The 20,060-nt window shown below is 37.2% G+C and overlaps 1 protein-coding gene across 1 annotated transcript; it reads left to right on the plus strand.

Moving 5' to 3' along the window:
• The first annotated feature begins 12,294 nt into the window (after positions 1-12,294).
• LOC131310288 (spermidine synthase 1) lies at positions 12,295-18,891 on the plus strand. The gene is made up of 9 exons (XM_058337223.1): positions 12,295-12,662; positions 14,564-14,640; positions 14,729-14,851; positions 16,949-17,053; positions 17,327-17,399; positions 17,496-17,567; positions 17,703-17,898; positions 18,284-18,413; positions 18,501-18,891. Exons 1-9 carry the CDS (start codon positions 12,455-12,457, stop codon positions 18,564-18,566), a joined length of 1,050 nt encoding a protein of 349 aa, XP_058193206.1. The 5' UTR covers positions 12,295-12,454; the 3' UTR covers positions 18,567-18,891.
• Positions 18,892-20,060: the final 1,169 nt, after the last annotated feature.

Here is a 20,060-nt window from a genome sequence, read left to right on the forward strand (position 1 = left end):
CATACAAAGTATTCCTGAGTGGCTCGCGGGACGATCCCACTTCCTCATTTGAACTCCGCCGTATCTTACACGAAAAGAAATACAAGAAAGGAAAACTCCTCAAGATAAAGCAAAAATCCCGTGATCTTTATGGGTAAAATCTCTTGATGTAATGTTTCCAAATAAAAACACAATTGTATCTTATTTTCTTCAAAAACTCTTGCAATCATATCCTTTTAGTTTGATTTTTCTTGTCCTTTTATCATTTTTTTAAGAAATTCATGAATATGTAAAAGGCTTAATAAAGGGAATCACTTCGAGTATCCAAAATATATGAGCCGGAACTGGAAGAAATGTGCGGGCTAAATTACATAACCCCCATTCCTAGTACACCTACTCTCACCACCCAAAGAACGATTTACAATAGGAGAACAAAGGAGGTGGATTCTCTGCGGTTGGACTACAAAGAGTCCATGCAGTCCAATCTCAACCGTTCATCTTCATATCTAATGGTCTAAACCTAATAAAACTTTTTCTTGAAAAAGTTTAACTTTTTTCAGGAAATTTTTTTTTAAAATTTTAACCGTTAAAAACACACCATCCGACGGTTTATAACCTTCCAACCGCACATCTACAGTCCACGTATGGACTGCAGACAAGCCTAATACCAGAAGAAACAACCTCTCTTTTTTTCTGACCAGGCCACAAGCATACAAAACTTATTGCAATTAAAGTCAAGGATTTCAATATCCAATCAAAACTTGTAATTAAAGTCAAGGATTTCAATAATATCCAATCAAAGATTGATATCTTCCAACTTGCAACTTTACCCTTCAATGACTAACATGAGCCAAAATTCAACAAAAAAGTGATGCAGTCTTTCATATATACAATTATTGTTTGCTTGTGTCTAAAGGCACGAAGCAACTCGTTCTGAATACAATTCAAATGACTTTGTATCATTGGTTACTATTGACCACCCCACCAACCAAGCCGACTTCTCCTAGAAGTAGTGTTCTCAAATAAGCTTTAAATAGAGTTCATCTAATCAACTAGACAACTACATTAAATAGTTTACGGCACGCATCAATTCATTGCATCTTAAAGAAATGTCTAAAAATAGCACATTTGCTGCAATACCTTAGAAATACTGAAAGAGATGTGTAAGGAGAACAATTTCATATTGAAGTCTTAACATGAAATGAGAGACTATCTTCTCATAAATTAATCGTCTTCAAAAATGTTCTTCCCAATCTTTTATCTGTCACTTTTGATGTTGAATGTCTTTGAACTTTCTCATATATATGATCATCACGAATGTTTTATCAGTACGAATGTTTTATCAGTACGAATGTTGAAGCACGCAAGACAAATCTAGTGATTAATTATATCAGTACGAATGTTTTATCTGGGCACTTTAGGCCTCAGGTGTATTTCCAACTTTCGGTTGGAACTGATTCCCTCTCCCTTAATAAATGTTATTTTTGCCGTTCAAAAAAAATTATTTTAGTATGAAATATTGGAGCACACAAACGGTACATGTGCAACTTAAGTTACATCATTTCCAATGCCATCGAAGGCTTGAAGCAATCTGTTTGTGTTAATCCTCCTCAACTCCATTGCATTTTCAGACCAATTCGGACACAAGAGAGAAGGAGAGAGAGGTAGCAACCACGCAAGAAAACAAAACTTAAAATCGGACTACGGTTGCCCGTGCATAAAACTTGAAGGCTTATCTAATTTACTGCTAGGCACTTAAAAATAGTTAGAACCATTCGTCTGTACCGGTAATAGGCATGGCTGGCCTTGAGCATAAGCCATCCAGGCAACCGCCTAGGGTCAAATAATTGGGCCCCAAAATAGTGCAAAGAGTATTAAATATTAGGTAAGTGAAATATTTTTCAACCAGGCTAACATAGCATAATGGTTAAGCGCCCTTGTATAGAGCGTGGAAACGTGAGTTCGAATCTTGGCAGCTTTTGTTTTTATCCCAAAATTTTGTAACATTTGTACAAAAAAAGGTTTTGAAAGGAAGTTTGATTAAGTGCCCGTGTATAGAGCATAGAAACGCGAGTTCGATTCTTGACGGCTTTCGTTTTTATCCCAAAATTTTGGAACATTTGTACAAAAAAAGGACCTAAGATTCTAAAAGGCGTTACAAATACTTTGCCACCGAGCTACAACCATTGCTTATCTGTTATCTCGAACAACCTATAAATATAATAAAAAATGAGATGCCCCATTTTCAAATTTTGCATAGGACCTCGGAAATCTCATAATAGGGTAAAAAAATCAATAGGTTTGCTATCAACTAATTATACACTCCGAACAGTCGGTAAAATTGCACGACCACATGGAGTTGCAGAATCGCTGGCGGGACAGACTAGAATAGTAATTAATGCTGGGAGAGAAAGAGTGAGAGAAATGAGATGTTGGAAGTGATGAAGTGACGAAGAAGAAAAAATATTACAGTAAGAGTGATTTTCAAGCAAAACACAAGACACTTGAAGGACCAAATTCCCGAGATCTTATTCAAAATAGTTACTCCCTCCGTCCCAAAATATTTTTTCTATCCGCAAAATGAGAATTCAAAAATAATACGTTTTTTTTAAGAAAAAATTCAAATTCTTTCATAAATTTAAATAACTCATCGATATCTAGTAAATTATTAAAAAAAATTTTGGAGTTTTTCCTGCAAAAATTGTAATTTTTATGTTCTCATTTTGCGGATCAGATAAATATTATAGGACGGAGAGAATATTAAAAGGAGGGATAAAGGATTCATTGGGCAAAACGAAACCTGTTTAGCAACAATTATTATTATTATTATTATTATTATTATTATTTTTGAAGAGTGATTCATTGTATTGAATGATCCAAAACAGATCAAATTACAGAGATCGATTGGGAGATCATCAGGGCCAGTTCATAAGTTTTGGAGGTTGGAAGCAAACCTCTTGAATGAGGCCTCTCTATATTTTTCATACAAAAGTTAGTCTACAAAGAATTTCATAAATAAATAAAAACTATTACAAAAGATTTACCATTAAGAAGTATAAGCATATAGTCATCCCAAAAAAATGCAACCATTACAATATCTCAAAATTTATCCTTTGAAAATTAGTCTTCTTAATTCCATTCGATTGAACCAAACGTATCCTAATGGATTGTGGCCTATGGGAGTTGATAATCAATATATTTCACCGTTGGGCCTATTTTGTATAAAGCAAACTTAGTGTAAAAATATTTTTGGGACATATATAATACATAAGAAAATGACGCCGGTCCTATATTTCAAGTGGAAAATTCTAAAATCAACCCAATAGGCTGACAATAGCAGGTGTGTGAATGTGTATTAAAAGGTGTAAAAAATAAATAAAAATATATATTTTCCTTACCTTCAAGTGTGCTTATCGTCAGCCCACTGGACTGACAATAGCAAGAACGTTTTCAAGTTTATAGTCCACTATCCTGGAAGTAGGGTAATTTTTCATCTTTACCCGGATTAAAGTACTACTACACGCGCGCATGTGACTTCTGTGCACTTTCGCCTCCTCGTCTCCCCTAATGATATACAGTACGTGCAAAGAATCTTCATTTGTATCCAAGAGCTTTAAATGCTTTTTTAGAAAGGCAAATGCTAACGATCGCAATATGGCACCGGTTTGTGTAGCTCACGCGCTAGCTTTGCAGCTTTTTTGCTGTGAAAGTCAAATTCAATGTCAGAGTGTGCAACATCACTTTTACCGTGTGCACTGAAATGACATTTGTACCCTTCTTGTTGTTCCCAATTCTCACCTCATGTACTCGCTCCCACCTCATTACTTTTACAAGTACTACTTTACTCTCTCTCTCTCTCTCTCTCTCTCTCTCTCTCTCCTCTCCTCTCCTCTCCTCTCCGTTTCTCTCTCTTCATCACTTTTCTGTATCTCATTTTTTATTTTCGTTCTAAAAATGTTTATAACTATTACTCCACTATTATACATATTCATTTTTTACACAAATTATATACTCAACTCTACTCGTATAAATGTACTAAATGAGATCTATATTAAATATAAAATTATTTAAAACTAAAATTTTAATTTTTCAATGTGAATTTTATATTATTGTGGCAAAATCATTTCCCATAGTATATCCTTCTGAAACAACCCAAAACAGCCCTTTTAGGAAAAAAATCAAATATAATTTTTTTTTACCTTAACTTCTAACCCCTTAAGGAAAAAAAAGCAAAAAGAAAAGAAAAAGAAAATAAAGAAGTAAGTAACACTTACAGTTGTCAGTTACATAGGAAGAACCGTAAAAACAAGTTCTGCTAGTCGTACCGACCCATTCCATACCGAAACTGTTCCGACGGTCTTGCCGGGAAGTCTCCGGCCACTGGTCGGCCGATCCGAGACGTAAAAAAATTCAAAAAAAAAAAACCAAGGGGTCAGGCAAGAATCAATAGCATCCGATGTGTATGGAGTGCTTGGATCGAGTACCCTATTTTTCGTGTATACGTATATACACGAAAAATAGGGTACTCAATCTAACCACCCTACACAAATCGGATGTCATTAATTCCCGTTTGGGGCCCCCTCGGCTTTTTTTTTTTTTTGAATTTTTTGACGGCTCGAATTGGCCGTCCGGTGGCCATAGAAGGCCCGACACAGCCGTCGATACGGTTTCGGTATGAAATGGGTCGGTACGGCTAGAATTTCTGCATAAAAACTATTTGCCGAGCAAAATTTAGTTTAAAAAGAATCTAGGGGTAGTATTGTCTTTTCATATGTGTTTGCTATACACTCATTTTGGACTGACACTTGCCTTGGTACACACAAAGAAAGAACGTGCCAGCAAAACCAATGGACCCACATAAGAACTAAAATACTACTCTGATTCCGAGGTTAAGGGGTGCAATATAGCACCCATTAGACGGACCGTTTTAGAAAACACAGGAGCATTGAATTCATCAGTTACATTTCCGCATAAAAACGAAAAAAACCTAAATTAATGGGTTCAGTGCCAGAATTTAAGGTGAAACACTCAAAATTTAAAAATATTTATAACTTTATTTTATATATCCATTTTTGAAAAAAATTACGTATTGGAAATCTACTCAATGAGACCTATCCAACAAACTCCAATTGAATATGAAATTTTGGAGAAAAAATAATAATTTTTTGGGTGTAAGTTACTCTTTTCAAATTTAAAATGGTCATAACTTTTGTTTTATGTATCCACTTTAGAAAAAAAATATATATATATATTTGAAATTTACTCAACGAGACCATCCAACAAATCCCATATTGAATATGAAATTTTGTATAAAAAAGAATGATTTTTCTAAGGTATACCTTTTAATTGTTAATTAGAAGTATTTTCAATTTCCAAAATCATAAAATCTTTATTTTAACTGTTAATTAGTGGTAATGTTAATTTTTAGTTGTCTTTTAATTGTTAATTAGCAGTATTTTCAATTCCCAAAATCATAAAATGCTTTTAACCGTTAATTAGCAATAATATTAATTTTTAATTGCCTTATAATTATTAATTAGTAGTGTTTTCAATCCCAAAATCATAAAATTATTATTTTAATTGTTAATTAGCAGTAATGTTAATTTTTAATCATTAATTAACAGTATTTTCAATTCTCAAACCCTAACCTTGGAGTAGATGTGTTCTAACATTGTTAATTATGAATTTAGACAATTAATTATTATTTTTTAAAAAATAAAACAAATAATTCACTTACATAGGACCAACTCGAAAGAACCCAAAAAAGAAGAAGAAAAGAAATGAATATGCACTCCAAATAAAAGTTTCAAATATTTTATTGTACAAACAACGAAAAGAGCCAATGGGGGTTTTAGTGTACTTTTGGTGCACGGGGAAGAACGGGAGACAATGACTACTCGGACTGATGAAAGAGTCCAGACAAGCAAGCAACATATACATACAATGTCATCCATATTTACACACCTTTATATAGTGAGAAAGAGAGAGAGAGAGAGAGCACAAGCGTGTGGTTTGCATTAATGAATAATGACAGAAGAGAGAGGAGAGAGAGAGAGAGGACTGCATTAATGCGCGCGAGAGAGGGGTATTTTTGGACGAAATTGTTGCACGGGACTTGGCGGGCTATGGGCTCCGCGTAAAATTGTTGGACAGGACCTATTGGGACTTAGTGCAGACACATAGGACCGGCCCAGAAGAAGCCCATATATACATACATATATCTATATATATATATATATATATATATATATATATATAGGGGTTCTAAAATTTTTAGGACTCTCATTTCTAGCTTTTTTTGGAGCTCGAAACGCATGCGTCTCTCATCTATCCTCTAAGTCGGCCCTAGAGATCACGCGGGGGGGGGGGGGGGATACAGCCGGTGATTGACTTGAAGAAACCAGTGAACACATCTATCAGCAATTCGGTTAGACCAGGAAAAATGAAAGATCGAGGTAATTGCTTTAGGGGACACTTTCTTGGCGCGTTAATTTCTTCTCAAACAAGAAAAATCCAAAGGCGGTGGACCGGGCAGTTAGTTGCTTATGCAGCTAGCTAGCCAAGGCAGAACCCGCTTTGATTTTTTTTTTTCCGAGAAAAGGTCACATCCTTCAATATCATGATTGGATCGACCAAACCAGATCATGAGTGAATAGAAAATCGAAAATGTACATAGCTGTTCCAGCCGAAGTACTTGGAATAATTCTACCACTTCTACTGGGAGTAGCATTTTTTTTTTATTTTTTTTATTTTTTTTTGATCCGCATTTTTTTTATTTTGTTTGATCACTGAAATTGCCCAAACGGCTACAAACACCCAAAATCTGGAACCCTAGGTTAGGAAAAACAATCCTCAACTTTCGAATTATCCATATGGATCAATGCCAGAGCCCTGAGGCAAAGAACCCAAAACGATTCATTGGCCTTGTTCTCATGGACCCAGGAACATTGGAGAAATGGACTTTGCTAAAATCTCGAACCTAGATGGGCCAGCTAGCTCAGCCCAATTTGATTTTTTTGTTTTGACTAAATCATGAATTTGTGACTAGTGTAGGAAAAGCAGGGGTACAGAAAGACTCAAAAGGGTAGTTAGGTAAACCAACATTTTGTTCTGTTTCTTTATTTTGGTTAATCTCTTCACAAATATGATTGGACTCCATTTTGCTGAATAAAGAAGGGAGGGGGGGTGGGGGAGGAATCAAAATACATGAACTAGCCAATATAAACCACTTCCTCATTTGCAGGACTAAATAAAATGATTGGAACTTTTAGTTGATCCGATTTTATAATTGTCTCATTTGTTAAAACTTATTATAAGTCATAAAATAATTTTTGCTAACTGGAACCAACAAATGGGAACCATTTTAGGAACACTAATTGCTTTGGTAATTACGCATGTCTGAGTACCATATTTTTTATACCATGTAATATGTCACCATTGTATTGAATAACAACTATCAAACCGGCCCTATATCGCCAAATTCAATGGATAACACCTATCAAACATGGTTTTATAGAAATAGTTGATAAACAAACCATGCAATTCATTGTTCAAGCTTGATTTATAAAATATTATTTGATTTAAAAATAAGTTCAAGCTAAGCTTATTTACATAAGAGAAGACAAGTCACTCTCAAATGGGTTTTAATCGACCGATCTCGAGTAGCTTGAATATTTTATACATCATAAGCCGATCGAGTGGAGTTATAGGTTGCCTGAGCGTAATCATTTAAAAGCTGAATGAGCTATATAAATTAAAATACTATACAAGTTTAGTTTTTTTTATGTAACAAGTTAAGCTATATAAATTAAAATACTATACAAGTTTAGTTTTTCCTATGTAACAAATCAATCATAAACGAGATTTTAACAAACAAACATTAACTCGAACTTGAACAATCTAGTTTTTTTTTCTTCCCCCATCCGTCCTAACCGGACCATGATTTCTTTGTAATTCATTTATAGGAACCATGATGATCATGTTGGTCCAAATAGCAACCCCAGGGGGGGGGGGGGGGGGGGGGGGGGGGGGGAATTGGGTATCTCAAATATAATGCGGAATTTAAAAAACTAATTGACTGATTATTCAAGATATTCTACCACAACTTGTTATTCAATAATATATCAATTTACTCATGCGATATAGATATGCAAAACTGAAAGTAAAGAGAGTAGGGAAGAGAAAATCGAACGCAAGGATTTATAGTGGTTCGGTCCGTAACTTCACGGCCTAATCCACTCCCCAAGTGTCCAACTCAGGATTTGCTGCACTATCTCAAATAGTTACAATCTTCTAGCTTCGCGGGTGCTAGACAACCTTTACAACGAGCAATCTATCCCCAATCACTCTGACTAATTTTGACTCCAGTGGTAGTCACACCTAACCCAACTAGTTTTGACTCCGGTGCTAGTAACACCTAACTCTCAAGTGATTTTCTCTCCAAAATCACTCACAAAAATATCAACTCTCACAAGAGTATGAATAAGGGTGTACAATCCCTTTTACAACAAGGTTCAAGAAACAACACTCAAGCTAGTGTAGATATTCAAGATGTAAGCGTAGAGTTTGATAGAGATTTGCAATTGAAAAGCTCACTGAATTATTTCTCCAGAGATCTCACTTATTGTCTTCATTCTTCTACTGTATTTATTCTTGGAGAATAAGACTTCAGACATGTGGAAGCTCCACTAGCCGTTGGAATATTGAACTCCAATCCTTTTCTTTTCCAAACGTTTGCATCTTCCATCTTGAGCAACATCAACTACAATCAAGCCTTCAATTTGCCGAAATAATATAAAGCTCCAAGTAGTATTCAATTGTCCTCCTTGATTAATATTTGCTTTCCATAGAAGTCCTCATAGCCAATCACAAATTAGGAGAAGATTTGTCCTTAATCTTCTTCCTTCTAATTTCAATCTTGACTATTAGAGATAGGAGTTTTGATGTAGAGTCTTTCCTTGTGTAACTCAATCAAGTCCTACAAAATAAATATTATTCAAATCAATAGCAAATAATATTAATTATATTTCTCTTCAATAAAATTTACTTTGTTATCATCAAAATCAATAAGGTTTTCATAGAAATCTTTGGGCTAACAATGATCAAAGGGAAAAGTCATAGAAGCAATTTCAATCACATGATGGAGCAAACCACCGAAAGTTGGAAAGTCTTTTTAGTGTTCTGATGGGGACAGTACTCGTTCAAACTTCATATACTACGGAGTACAATTTTTAAGATGAATGAGTGATCTGCTTTACAGTTCGACGACTGGTATTATATCAAGGTGGTAGCCACCTCTTTAATTAGGCTTAATGCGAGGGGACAGTGGAATTAAACCTTCGGAATTGATCGAGATGTGTGTAAGTTGGCCCGAATGAGTTATCAATCCAGGTGGGTAGCCACTTAGAGAGGTGGAGTTCCTATACACTGTGAGTCTTGTGACCCATTCTAAGTCTTCTCGAATATGATTTTATGATGAGAATCATTTTATTATTTTATTAATCTCGTCGAGTTACCCACAGCTGCACTTGTAATAAAAAAAATTAAATAACTCAAGAATCTATTTTTCTTGCACTTAGAACGGAGGTACCTTCCCGATCAAAGCCTCTAACTAATCATATTTTTTTGGAACACATTACTATTCCCCGTCTAATATTATTGGTCCGGCCGACATATCAAATCAACTACTTAAGTGGACATGAAATTGATGTAGGCATCCTCGCAAAGTCAAAATTAGATTTTTAATTATTACTTGTTACTTTTAAAAATAATTTCTACTTTTTATGAGGGTTAATATATGAAAATCTAAATAATTTCTTTGCCTTTTTGAAGATGAGAAAAGAATCCCATAATGTAGAATATTTTGTTCAAGAAAGTGAAGCTAGTGCAGGATCTACGTTATCAGTGCAGCTTTATTTTATGTTGATTTTCATCTTCTGTAAACTGCTTTTATGATCCCTTGAATTTCCTACTCTTCAAAGGAAAAAAAAAAAAAAACAGGCCAGGCATAGATATCTAAGATATGAATTACGAAAGGAGAGGATCTCGTCTAGTCTTTCGTTCCAACCATTCTAGTTCAGTTTTGAATCATTTTGTCAGCTCTTTTTGGGCCCAGAATAATAATCGAAATTGTTCACTTTTTAGAGTTCGTCAAAAACATTGATTACGCCTAAAAATCACGTTGATCGGATATCATTTGATATGCTATCGAAATGCATTGATATTCAGATGACTGTGTCAAATGGGTTGCAATTCAGTGTTGCACATTTTTTTTTTTTTTACAAACTTAATGCATTTCAAAATCATATCAAACGATATTCAATCAACGTGATTCACGGCATTGTCAATGTTCTCGACGAGCTCTGAAAAGTAAACGGTTCCGATTGTTTTTGTGAACCCAAAAATAACCCACAGATGATTCAAACCTGGACCGGACTGGTTGGAAAGAACCGGAAGGGATCCTCCCCCCAATTACGAAAGTGATCTGACAAACTAGCCAGGAACTCCAAATCCCAAATCCCATCATCTCAAAACCCTAATCGAGAGCCTCATCATTTTACACTCCACAGTCAATCAATAGCACTTTACTTTTACTTTTATTATTGTATACTAGTAGTATTGAGTCATGATTATGGAGTATACTTTTGTTGTGGAGAATATTTTACTAGTGCTTTGCACGACGAAAAAGGAAGGGGACACACCGATGCGTCTTTCCTCAGCAGATTCCAAGGGGAGTAACGCTTTGTAAAATGCCCACTTGTAATGAGTGCATTTTTTTAAAATATTGTTTAAAATTTTATGTTATCATTATACATATTTAAGTCTGCGGTCTCGCTTAGTTCTACCTACTAGGCGAAAGATAATATGCTAATAATTTTAAATAAATTCGGATATCAATGTATGTTTCACAGACGTTAATATATTTTTACAAATATTAATACATATTTCTCGAATATCAGTACATATTTTACCTAATATCCTACATCATTTGGGCAAAACTTAGAATAATCCTTAATTCTAAAGCACTCTACTTTCTTGAAATTGATTGATTTATCCATCGTGCAGCCGATTTGATTAGGTGATAATTTGAACCGTTATTTTTATTTTTCACCGTCAGAACTTGAAGACCGATAACCACTGTTTGTTTAGTGCAGTTCGTCAATCATTGTCTCCTCTTTTGTGAAGGTCTTGGGTTTGAGCCCCACAGGGGCAGGCTTTTTAGGGGCCCAGGGCTATGGATAGCTTCTGGTTTCCCTGTGCTAACTCTAACATCTCCCACTAACCCACGCTGATGTATATCGTTGTGACCAAAAAAAAAAAAAAGAACTTGAAGACCAAAATGGTTTAGGAAATTCGGTGGTGTTGTTACTTTTAAGAGGGTGTGTTGCGAGCTACTCCCTCCGTCTCAGTTTATTTATCCAATTTCGACATACGTGTCTTTCAAAAAATTATCTATATCTCATAATCTATAATGTTATACATAATTTTGAAAACATCATATTTTAGACCTAATTGAGATCTATCAAATAATATCCATATTTCATATAAAAAATATTATAAATTGAAACATATAGACAATTTTGTAGAAGGTCCTAAATAGTGAAAATAGAAAAACAAATCGAGACGGAGGGAGTATGAATTTGCATTTTGCATCGTGCGGACTTGCGTTTTGAGTATTGGGGAATAGTTTTTGAAATGGATTTTACAATAATGCATTATGAAAAATATAACTTGATACTAGAGCTGCAAACGACCTGAGCTACTCGCGAAGAGCTCAAGGCTTGGCTCGTTAGGGCTGCACTCGGCTAGGCTAGACTCGTTAAGTAATCGAGTCGAGCTCGAGTTTTGGGTTCATTTAGTAAATGAGTCGAGCTTAACACTCTAAAGCTTGGCTCGGCTCCAAAAAGCTTGGCTCATAAAGTAGACTCGACTAGTTTATAAAAACTTGTTTGATTAATGAATGAATCATACTCGTTTCGTTAAGAGCTTCGTTTATAGACAAGCCAAACTTGAGCATGAAGTTTTGGCTCGGTTATTAAACAAGTTGCGCTCTAAATACATCAATACTATGCTCAGCCCAGCTCATTTGCAGCCTTACTTGATACTACTCCTTCCGTCCCATTTTTATTGTTCATTTTCGTTTTTCGTGTCGTTTTTTCAACTCTTATATCTTTCAATATAATCTTCAAAAATATGCAATATAGATCTTGTTTGATAGTTATTAATTAAATTTATAATACAAAATTTTTAAAATTATGAAAAATATTGTAGATTGAGATATATAAACGTTGAACGACATGAAAAATGAAAATAGACATTATAAAAATGGGACTGAGTATCCATCTATATATACACCTGTACACACCTGTACGTAGTATCCAATCAGTGAAATCGTGCGGCCTTCATTTTAGGGCTTTAGAGAGAGAGAGAGAGAGAGAGTGTGTGTGTGTGTGCGCGTAAAGTAGTGAGAGGGTAGATGGCGGAGGAGAGCGGCGCCGCTACCGATTTCCCAGTGAAGAGGCAGAGGGAGGACGAAGAATTGAACAACCACCACAACCACAAACACAACGGTGTCGAAATGGAAGGAATCAACGACAATAATAGTATTAGCACCAACAAAGAGTCTGAATATATTTCATCTGTTATACCCGGTTGGTTTTCTGAGATCAGCCCAATGTGGCCAGGTGGGTTTCTGATCATTTACATTTATGTATCTTTTCTGGGTTCAGATTGTTTTTAAATTACTCTGATTTTGGCAAAAAAAGCAATAATTGAGCTTTAGATTTCGTATTAGTCTTTTCTTTCACTGTTGCATGTATTGGTATGGTGGTGGTGTTTTTTTGGGTTCGACGGTTAGGGTGTCCGAGCCAGCTTACGCCCGCCTAAACTAATCCTGGTCCGGTCAGAGACTCAGAGGCATGCAATCCATGTCAGGGAATTCACAAGAAATCACTTTCTTGGGGTTAGACCCCAAGAATCGAACCTGGTCAATTGTATCTTTTCTGGGTTCAGCTTGTTTTTAAATTTCTCTGATTTTGGAACAAAAAAACTGAGCTTTAGATTGTGTATCACCCTTTTCTTTTCTGTTGCAATCTGCATGTACTAGTATGGTGTTGTCTGCTAATCATACGTAGATGTATCTTTTGTGGGCTGGGATTGTTCTTTGATGTCTCTGATTTTGATGAAAACGAAAAAAACTGAGCTTTAAATGTTGTATTACCCTTTTCTTTTCTTTACTGTTACATGTACCGGTATGGTGTTGTTTGTGTGAGAAGAAATATGCTTATTGATTTGTAGTAACAACTTTATAGTCACCTTAGTGTTGTGGAATGAAGGTTCTAAGTATCACAGCTAGTTGGACAGGAATTCTCTAGTCGTATTGCAATTGGTTTTGCAGTAGATGAGAATCAAAGTTAAACTAAGGAGATTTTCACTTAGATTGTGTTCACAACTTCCAGGGCCGGCTCATAAGTTTTGGAGGCTAGAAGCAAACCTCTTGAATAGGCCTCTCTATATTTTTCATACAAAAGTTGGTCTACAAAGAGTTTCATAAAAAAAACCATGACAAAAGATTTACCATTACAAAGCATAAGCATATAGTTATCCCAAAAAAATGCAACCATTACAATATCTCAAAATTCATCCTTTGAAAATTAGTCTTCCCAATTCCATTCCATTCCATTGAACCAAACATATCGTAACGGGTTATGGCCTATGGGAGTTGATAATCAGTGTATTCCACCGTTGCGCCTATTTGTGGCTCCTAAATTTCAATTGGGCCTATTTTGTGTAAAGTAGACTTGGTGCAAAATTATTTTTGGGACATATATATATAGGGGTCCTAGAATTTTGGGGGCCCTCATTGTTAGCCTTTTTTGGGGCCCAAAGCACATGCTTCACTTGCCTATCCTCTAAGCCGGCCCTGACGTCTTCCCCTTTGAACAACCCTATTGGGGCATGTTCACCATTTGGTGTGTCAAATGACATTCCATGGTTCTCATACCTGGTCAGATACAATTGTCGCATCTAGTACTGGCCTGATCTTGCAATTTTTTGCTTGTTGCCATTGCCCTGACCAGTGAGTGATGTGTTTCTGGTAATTTTAGTTCATCCGCTAAATGCTAGTCAGGACTCAGGAGCTTAGTTATGGAAGCAGATGTGGCTATTATTCCTTAAACGTTGTTCTTGCGCACGTGGTTTGAAAAATGTAACTTGGACTTCCGTTGGCCATTCCATTTGTAGATTAGATATATGTTTTACATGCCCACTGTCATGATTCGTGTTAATACCGACTTGTTTTTTTCCATTTCATAAGCTGGGTAGCTTGTTGCTCTGACTAATGTACAACTTGCAGAGCCATGTATTTTATACGGAGTATGTTGCTAATATGCAAATTGTGAAATTAGTTCTTATCGAAAATAATATATGAACATCTTTTATTTTTTATGCCTTTTAAATTCTTGATGCATATGTTTGTGCTGAAGTATTATTTCTTTTGTCCTTGTCTAGAAAAAGTTATTGTTAATTCTGTCTTCTCTTTATAACTTACTATCTCATCCATAAAGTTAATTTTTGGTGAATTCAGGAGAAGCACATTCTTTGAAGGTGGAAAAGATCTTATTTCAAGGAAAATCTGAATACCAGAATGTTATGGTTTTCCAGGTACCTGATGTTCTGGAACCCAAAACATGTAGTTTGCCTCCGGTTTTTTCTTACTATGAGTGGTCTGTTTCTGATTTCTATGTTGCAGTCTTCAACCTATGGAAATGTTCTTGTTTTGGATGGTGTGATTCAACTCACAGAGAGGGATGAATGCGCATATCAAGAAATGATTGTACATCTCCCACTTTGCTCGATTCCCAATCCAAAGAAGGTCTGTTCAACGTATTAAAATTCATTGACGACCAGTATCATTTGGATGTAAAAATGTAGTTTTTGCACTGAATAGTTTCGATACTGGTACTTTTTTGGAGTTAAATGGCCCTTTTTTGTTTGGGTGTGTCTGGTGAATCTCGACTCTAGATTTAGGTTTTTATGGGGGTAAATCTAGGGTAATCGAGAAGTTGCACATAGAGAGAGAAAAAGATGAACCAAGGTGAATGTCTGAAAGGTATCTAAGCTTTGGTGTTTGTACGTAATGTAGTCCAGTCATTCCACTTGCCAGGACACGTGGCTACCCCCTAGACGGCCCCCCACGACAGGCGGCACGTGGACTGTTCTATCATATCTTCACAAACACTGTTCTCTGCCAGGGCCTCTTCAGCCGAAATATGCCTCGGTATCACAAGGTAGAATACTGCCCTCTGTACTCCTCCCCACAACCCGATAACCTCAAGCTTTGGCCTATGAGTAAGGTCCAAGCACCTGGAGGGAGGCTCGTTAAGTTAGGGCTAGTGTCCCCCTTGGGAAGAGTTCTCTCGCCTTAACATCCTCGGAGAGAGACCAAGACAGAAGATGCCAAGAACAGACATCAGTGCCCTTTTACCTGACACAATCACAATGCGGTGAACCGATCTGAGTCAGGTAGTGTAAACGCCTTAGCAACTCAGCGCGACACCTTCATATAGCCATGATCTGTGATCTCTCTAAGTATCAAAGATGCGCCAATGAACTATGAGTTCCAATACTTGTGCCATGGAACGGCCAGCAGCCGGCCATGAACAGACATCAGTGCCCTGTTACCTGTTACCTGACACGATCACAATGCGGTGAACCGATCTGAGTCGTGTAGTGTTAACGCCATAGCGACTCAGCGTGACACCTTCATACAGCCATGAACTGTGATCTCTCTAATCAAAGATGCACCAATGAACTATGAGTTCCAATACTTGTGCCATGGAACGGCCAGCAGCCGGCCATGAACAGACATCAGTGCCCTGTTACCTGTTACCTGACACGATCACAATGCGGTGAACCGATCTGAGTCGTGTAGTGTTAACGCCATAGCGACTCAGCGTGACACCTTCATACAGCCATGAACTGTGATCTCTCTAATCAAAGATGCACCAATGAACTATGAGTTCCAATACTTGTGCCATGGAACGGCCAGCAGCCGGCCATGAACAGACATCAGTGCCCTGTTACCTGTTACCTGACACGATCACAATGCGGTGAGCCGATCTGAGTCGTGTAGTGTTAACGCCATAGCGACTCAGCGTGACACCTTCATACAGCCATGAACTGTGATCTCTCTAATCAAAGATGCACCAATGAACTATGAGTTCCAATACTTGTGCCATGGAACGGCCAGCAGCCGGCCATGAACAGACATCAGTGCCCTGTTACCTGTTACCTGACACGATCACAATGCGGTGAACCAATCTGAGTCGTGTAGTGTTAACGCCATAGCGACTCAGCGTGACACCTTCATACAGCCATGAACTGTGATCTCTCTAATCAAAGATGCACCAATGAACTATGAGTTCCAATACTTGTGCCATGGAACGGCCAGCAGTGTGAGGATGCCACCTGTACTAAACAGAGTAGTCAACTAGCCATGCATATCCAAGGCTACAACCCCAATATTTTATTTTGTTTTTGATAAGTGCAAGGCTACAACCTAATGCAAGATTTAGAAAAGAATAAATTCCAAAACATCTGGTAAGTTCACCTAGCGCCTACCATCTGCCAGTTAGCTCTCACTACATGCATCTACAATGGTTGACAGTGAAAGTGATCAATGGATTCCAATGTGACTAGCCATTCAAACTCCTACTTATTGTGGTTTTTGGCTACTCTAAAACTAGTTGAGTTGTGCAAATTTAGTTGCCAGTTGAGAACAGCATGAATTGAGCAAGGAAACTGGTTTAAAAAGATGGGGAAAAAAATCAAGCCATATATGACAAGCTATTTTAGTTTTTTAATCTGTCTCTGAGAAAACTGCTAAACAAACAAAGTGAAATTAACATTAACTGTATATAGTTCTTCCCTTCTCTTCTATTTTGGTGCTCACAGATTGTTTCATATGTAGGTTTTGGTTATTGGAGGAGGGGATGGCGGTGTCTTACGTGAAGTGTCTCGCCATTCTTCTGTTGAGCAGATAGATATTTGTGAAATTGATAAAATGGTCGTTGATGTGAGTGATAATGATTTGGTTAAGTTTCTGTTTATGTTTTCTGTTGTGTTCAGCTAGCGGTACATTCTTTTCCTACCAGATATGCATTGGATGTTAATCTCTTGCACCAAAGTCTTTGTTTGTATATGTCTTCTTTGGAGTCAAAGAATCAAACACGGATTTGCCTTCCAAATGAGAGCAGATGGTTGCTTTCATAGGTCCTATGATTTGAGTTCTGTTGGTCAATTTGGAAGAGAGAGGAAATTGATAACCTCATTATGTGATTCTATTCAGGTTTCTGAACAATTTTTCCCTCACGTCTCTATCGGATATAAGGATCCCCGTGTAACTCTACATATTGGTGATGGTATAGTCAGCTCTTTTTATTCTCCACTTCTCAACCTCTTCATCCTTTCTGCTTTAAATTGATGCCTTCACTGGTTTTATATCTCTCTCTCTGCAGGCGTTGCTTTTTTGAAAGCTGTTCATGAAGGAACTTATGATGCAATTATAGTAGACTCTTCTGATCCAATAGGTGATTGCATTGTTGCAGTCAATTGCTTCATTTCTTATATTTCATCAGAAGCATGACCTATTGCTTTCTTAGGTATGTTCATCAGAAACCTCTTTCCGTTTTAAGACCTAAGTCCCTTGTTTTATCTTTGATCAGGTCCTGCACAGGAACTTTTTGAAAAGCCATTTTTTGAGTCAGTAGCAAAGGCTCTTCGTCCTGGAGGGGTTATTTGTACTCAAGCAGAAAGCATATGGCTTCACATGCACATAATCGAAGATATTGTTGCAAATTGCCGCCAGATATTCAAAGGCTCTGTCAACTATGCATGGACCTCAGTTCCTACATACCCAAGGTATGTCATATTAAGGACCCCCTTTTCTGATTGTGTTATTTCTACGTCTGCGTATTTGTTTTGTGGGAGCTTCCATCGTTTAAACTCGAGATGGTAGGGTGAAATTCTGTTGTTTTCTTTAATCGGTTTTGCTGAGCACAGCCATTGCAGATAGTACTGGTATAGTACCAAAGAAGTTAAGACTTTCAACAACTTTCATGGAGTCAATACACATTCACGGATTTTAGTACACTTTTTACAGATTCCAATGCACTTTTTACACATTATCCCCTGCCCTTAGGGAGGGTTGGTAGCATGTTCCTTCTTTCTGTTTATAGTTGACGCTTTGCTCTTGTTAATGGAGGAAATTTGTGTATCTCAATGCTATTGGCTTCTTTAATTCCAGTGGGGTGATTGGTTTCATGCTTTGCTCTACCGAGGGGCCGCCCGTGGATTTCAAGCATCCAATCAACCCAATAGAGGGTGATGATAGCCATTGCAAATCAAACGGGCCCTTGAAATTCTACAACAAAGAGGTGTGGTTCTGTCTTTTCTGGTGTATTTCTCCACGCTCAAACATTTTGCCCTCAACTTATGCAGGGTTTGTTCTGTTTCTTTAACAGATGCATGCAGCAGCTTTCTGTTTGCCGTCTTTTGCCAAAAAGGTGATCGAATCGAAAGCTATATGAGCAATTTCTTTTTGAGGCATTCAAGGAGCGAGATGTAGCTATCGGAGGGTTCCCTTCATCCTCAGTGAGGTTTCAAATTTGATGCCCTGAGTGTGCACCATTGTCTAATTGGATAGAGTTTTATGATATTTGCCAGCATAGGGATGAATGTGTTTTTCTTGAGAAGATTACTCTGGTTCTTAGCATCCATTTGCAGTTGACAATAATGACCAGAGTTCACGATTTCAGTAGATGGCACCTATGTGAGGTCACTGGAACAAGAAGATTTTTTTTCATCTTTTTTATCAGTACATGAACCCTAATGATATTGCATCATTGACAAAAATATCGAATTATAAAGTACAAATATGTTGAGTAAGACTTCCAAATGGGAGAAGGAGGCCTGCATGCAGCCAAGAGGCCTTTGGCCTAACTTTATCAGGTGTGCACTTAGTGTCAGAAAAAAGGAGGTTAGGGGTTTAGCACTTCTTTCAAGGCGCTAATCTAACTATTCTAAGCCAATATAAAATATATGAAAAAAAAAAGAGAGGCCTCCATGCAAGGAGAAGAAAGCAAACCATAAACCTCCACGTAAGGAGGACTGGCAGGACTTAAAGCCTCCTCCATGGAGGAGGTATTATTACAACACAAACCAAAAAAATCTCCACACATGAAGAAAAGAATGAAAAAAGGGGAAAGAATTGCTTCCTCTATCTCTGTGGCTTTTGAAGCTCCTCCAAGTCGTCTGGATCTTCAAAAAAGTTCTAGCCTCACTCATGGGTACTGAATGAAAAAAGGGGAAAGAATGTACATTCGTGGTCAATGGTGTTAGGCCACAGTCATGGCCAATACGTCGGGCTACAACCGTAAAGCATATTCGCATGTGGGCAACATGTACATTCGTGGTCAATGGCGTTAGGCTACAGTCATGGCCAATACGTCTGGCTACAACCATAAAGCAGATTTGCGTGCGGGCAACATGTACATTCGCGGTCAATGGCGTTAGGCCACAATCATGGCCAATACATTGGGCTACAACCGTAAAGCAGATTCGCGTGTCGGCAACAATTACATTCGCGGTCAATGGTGTTAGGCTACAGTCATGAGCAATACATCGGGCTACAACCGTAAAGCAGATTTGAGCCGAATCATTTGAGTCGAAATCTGAAAATATGAAAAAAATGGGGACGGAGGAAGGACAGAGGTTAGATGAAGGATCAAGAGGGGGTGGAAGAGAGGGGATGACAAGGGGAAATTTGATTGGAAAAAAAAGGGATGGAAACTACCCCTTCCCAATCAGAGAGATTCAGACTTGAGAGAGAGAGAGAGAGAGAGAGAGAGAGCAGGTAACCAATACTTATTACTATGTCTCATTGGATTTTTGTTTTCCACTTACACTATTGCAAGAGCCAAATACCATGGCTTCCATTTTTCTTTCCCTTCTTTGTGGAGATACTCTATAGTTCCGTTCATTTGTCAAGAATGTTACATGAGAAATAGATTTCAAGAAAAAGT

Source organism: Rhododendron vialii, chromosome 12a, assembly GCF_030253575.1.
Source record: "Rhododendron vialii isolate Sample 1 chromosome 12a, ASM3025357v1".
Classification (NCBI taxonomy): Eukaryota; Viridiplantae; Streptophyta; class Magnoliopsida; order Ericales; family Ericaceae; genus Rhododendron; species Rhododendron vialii.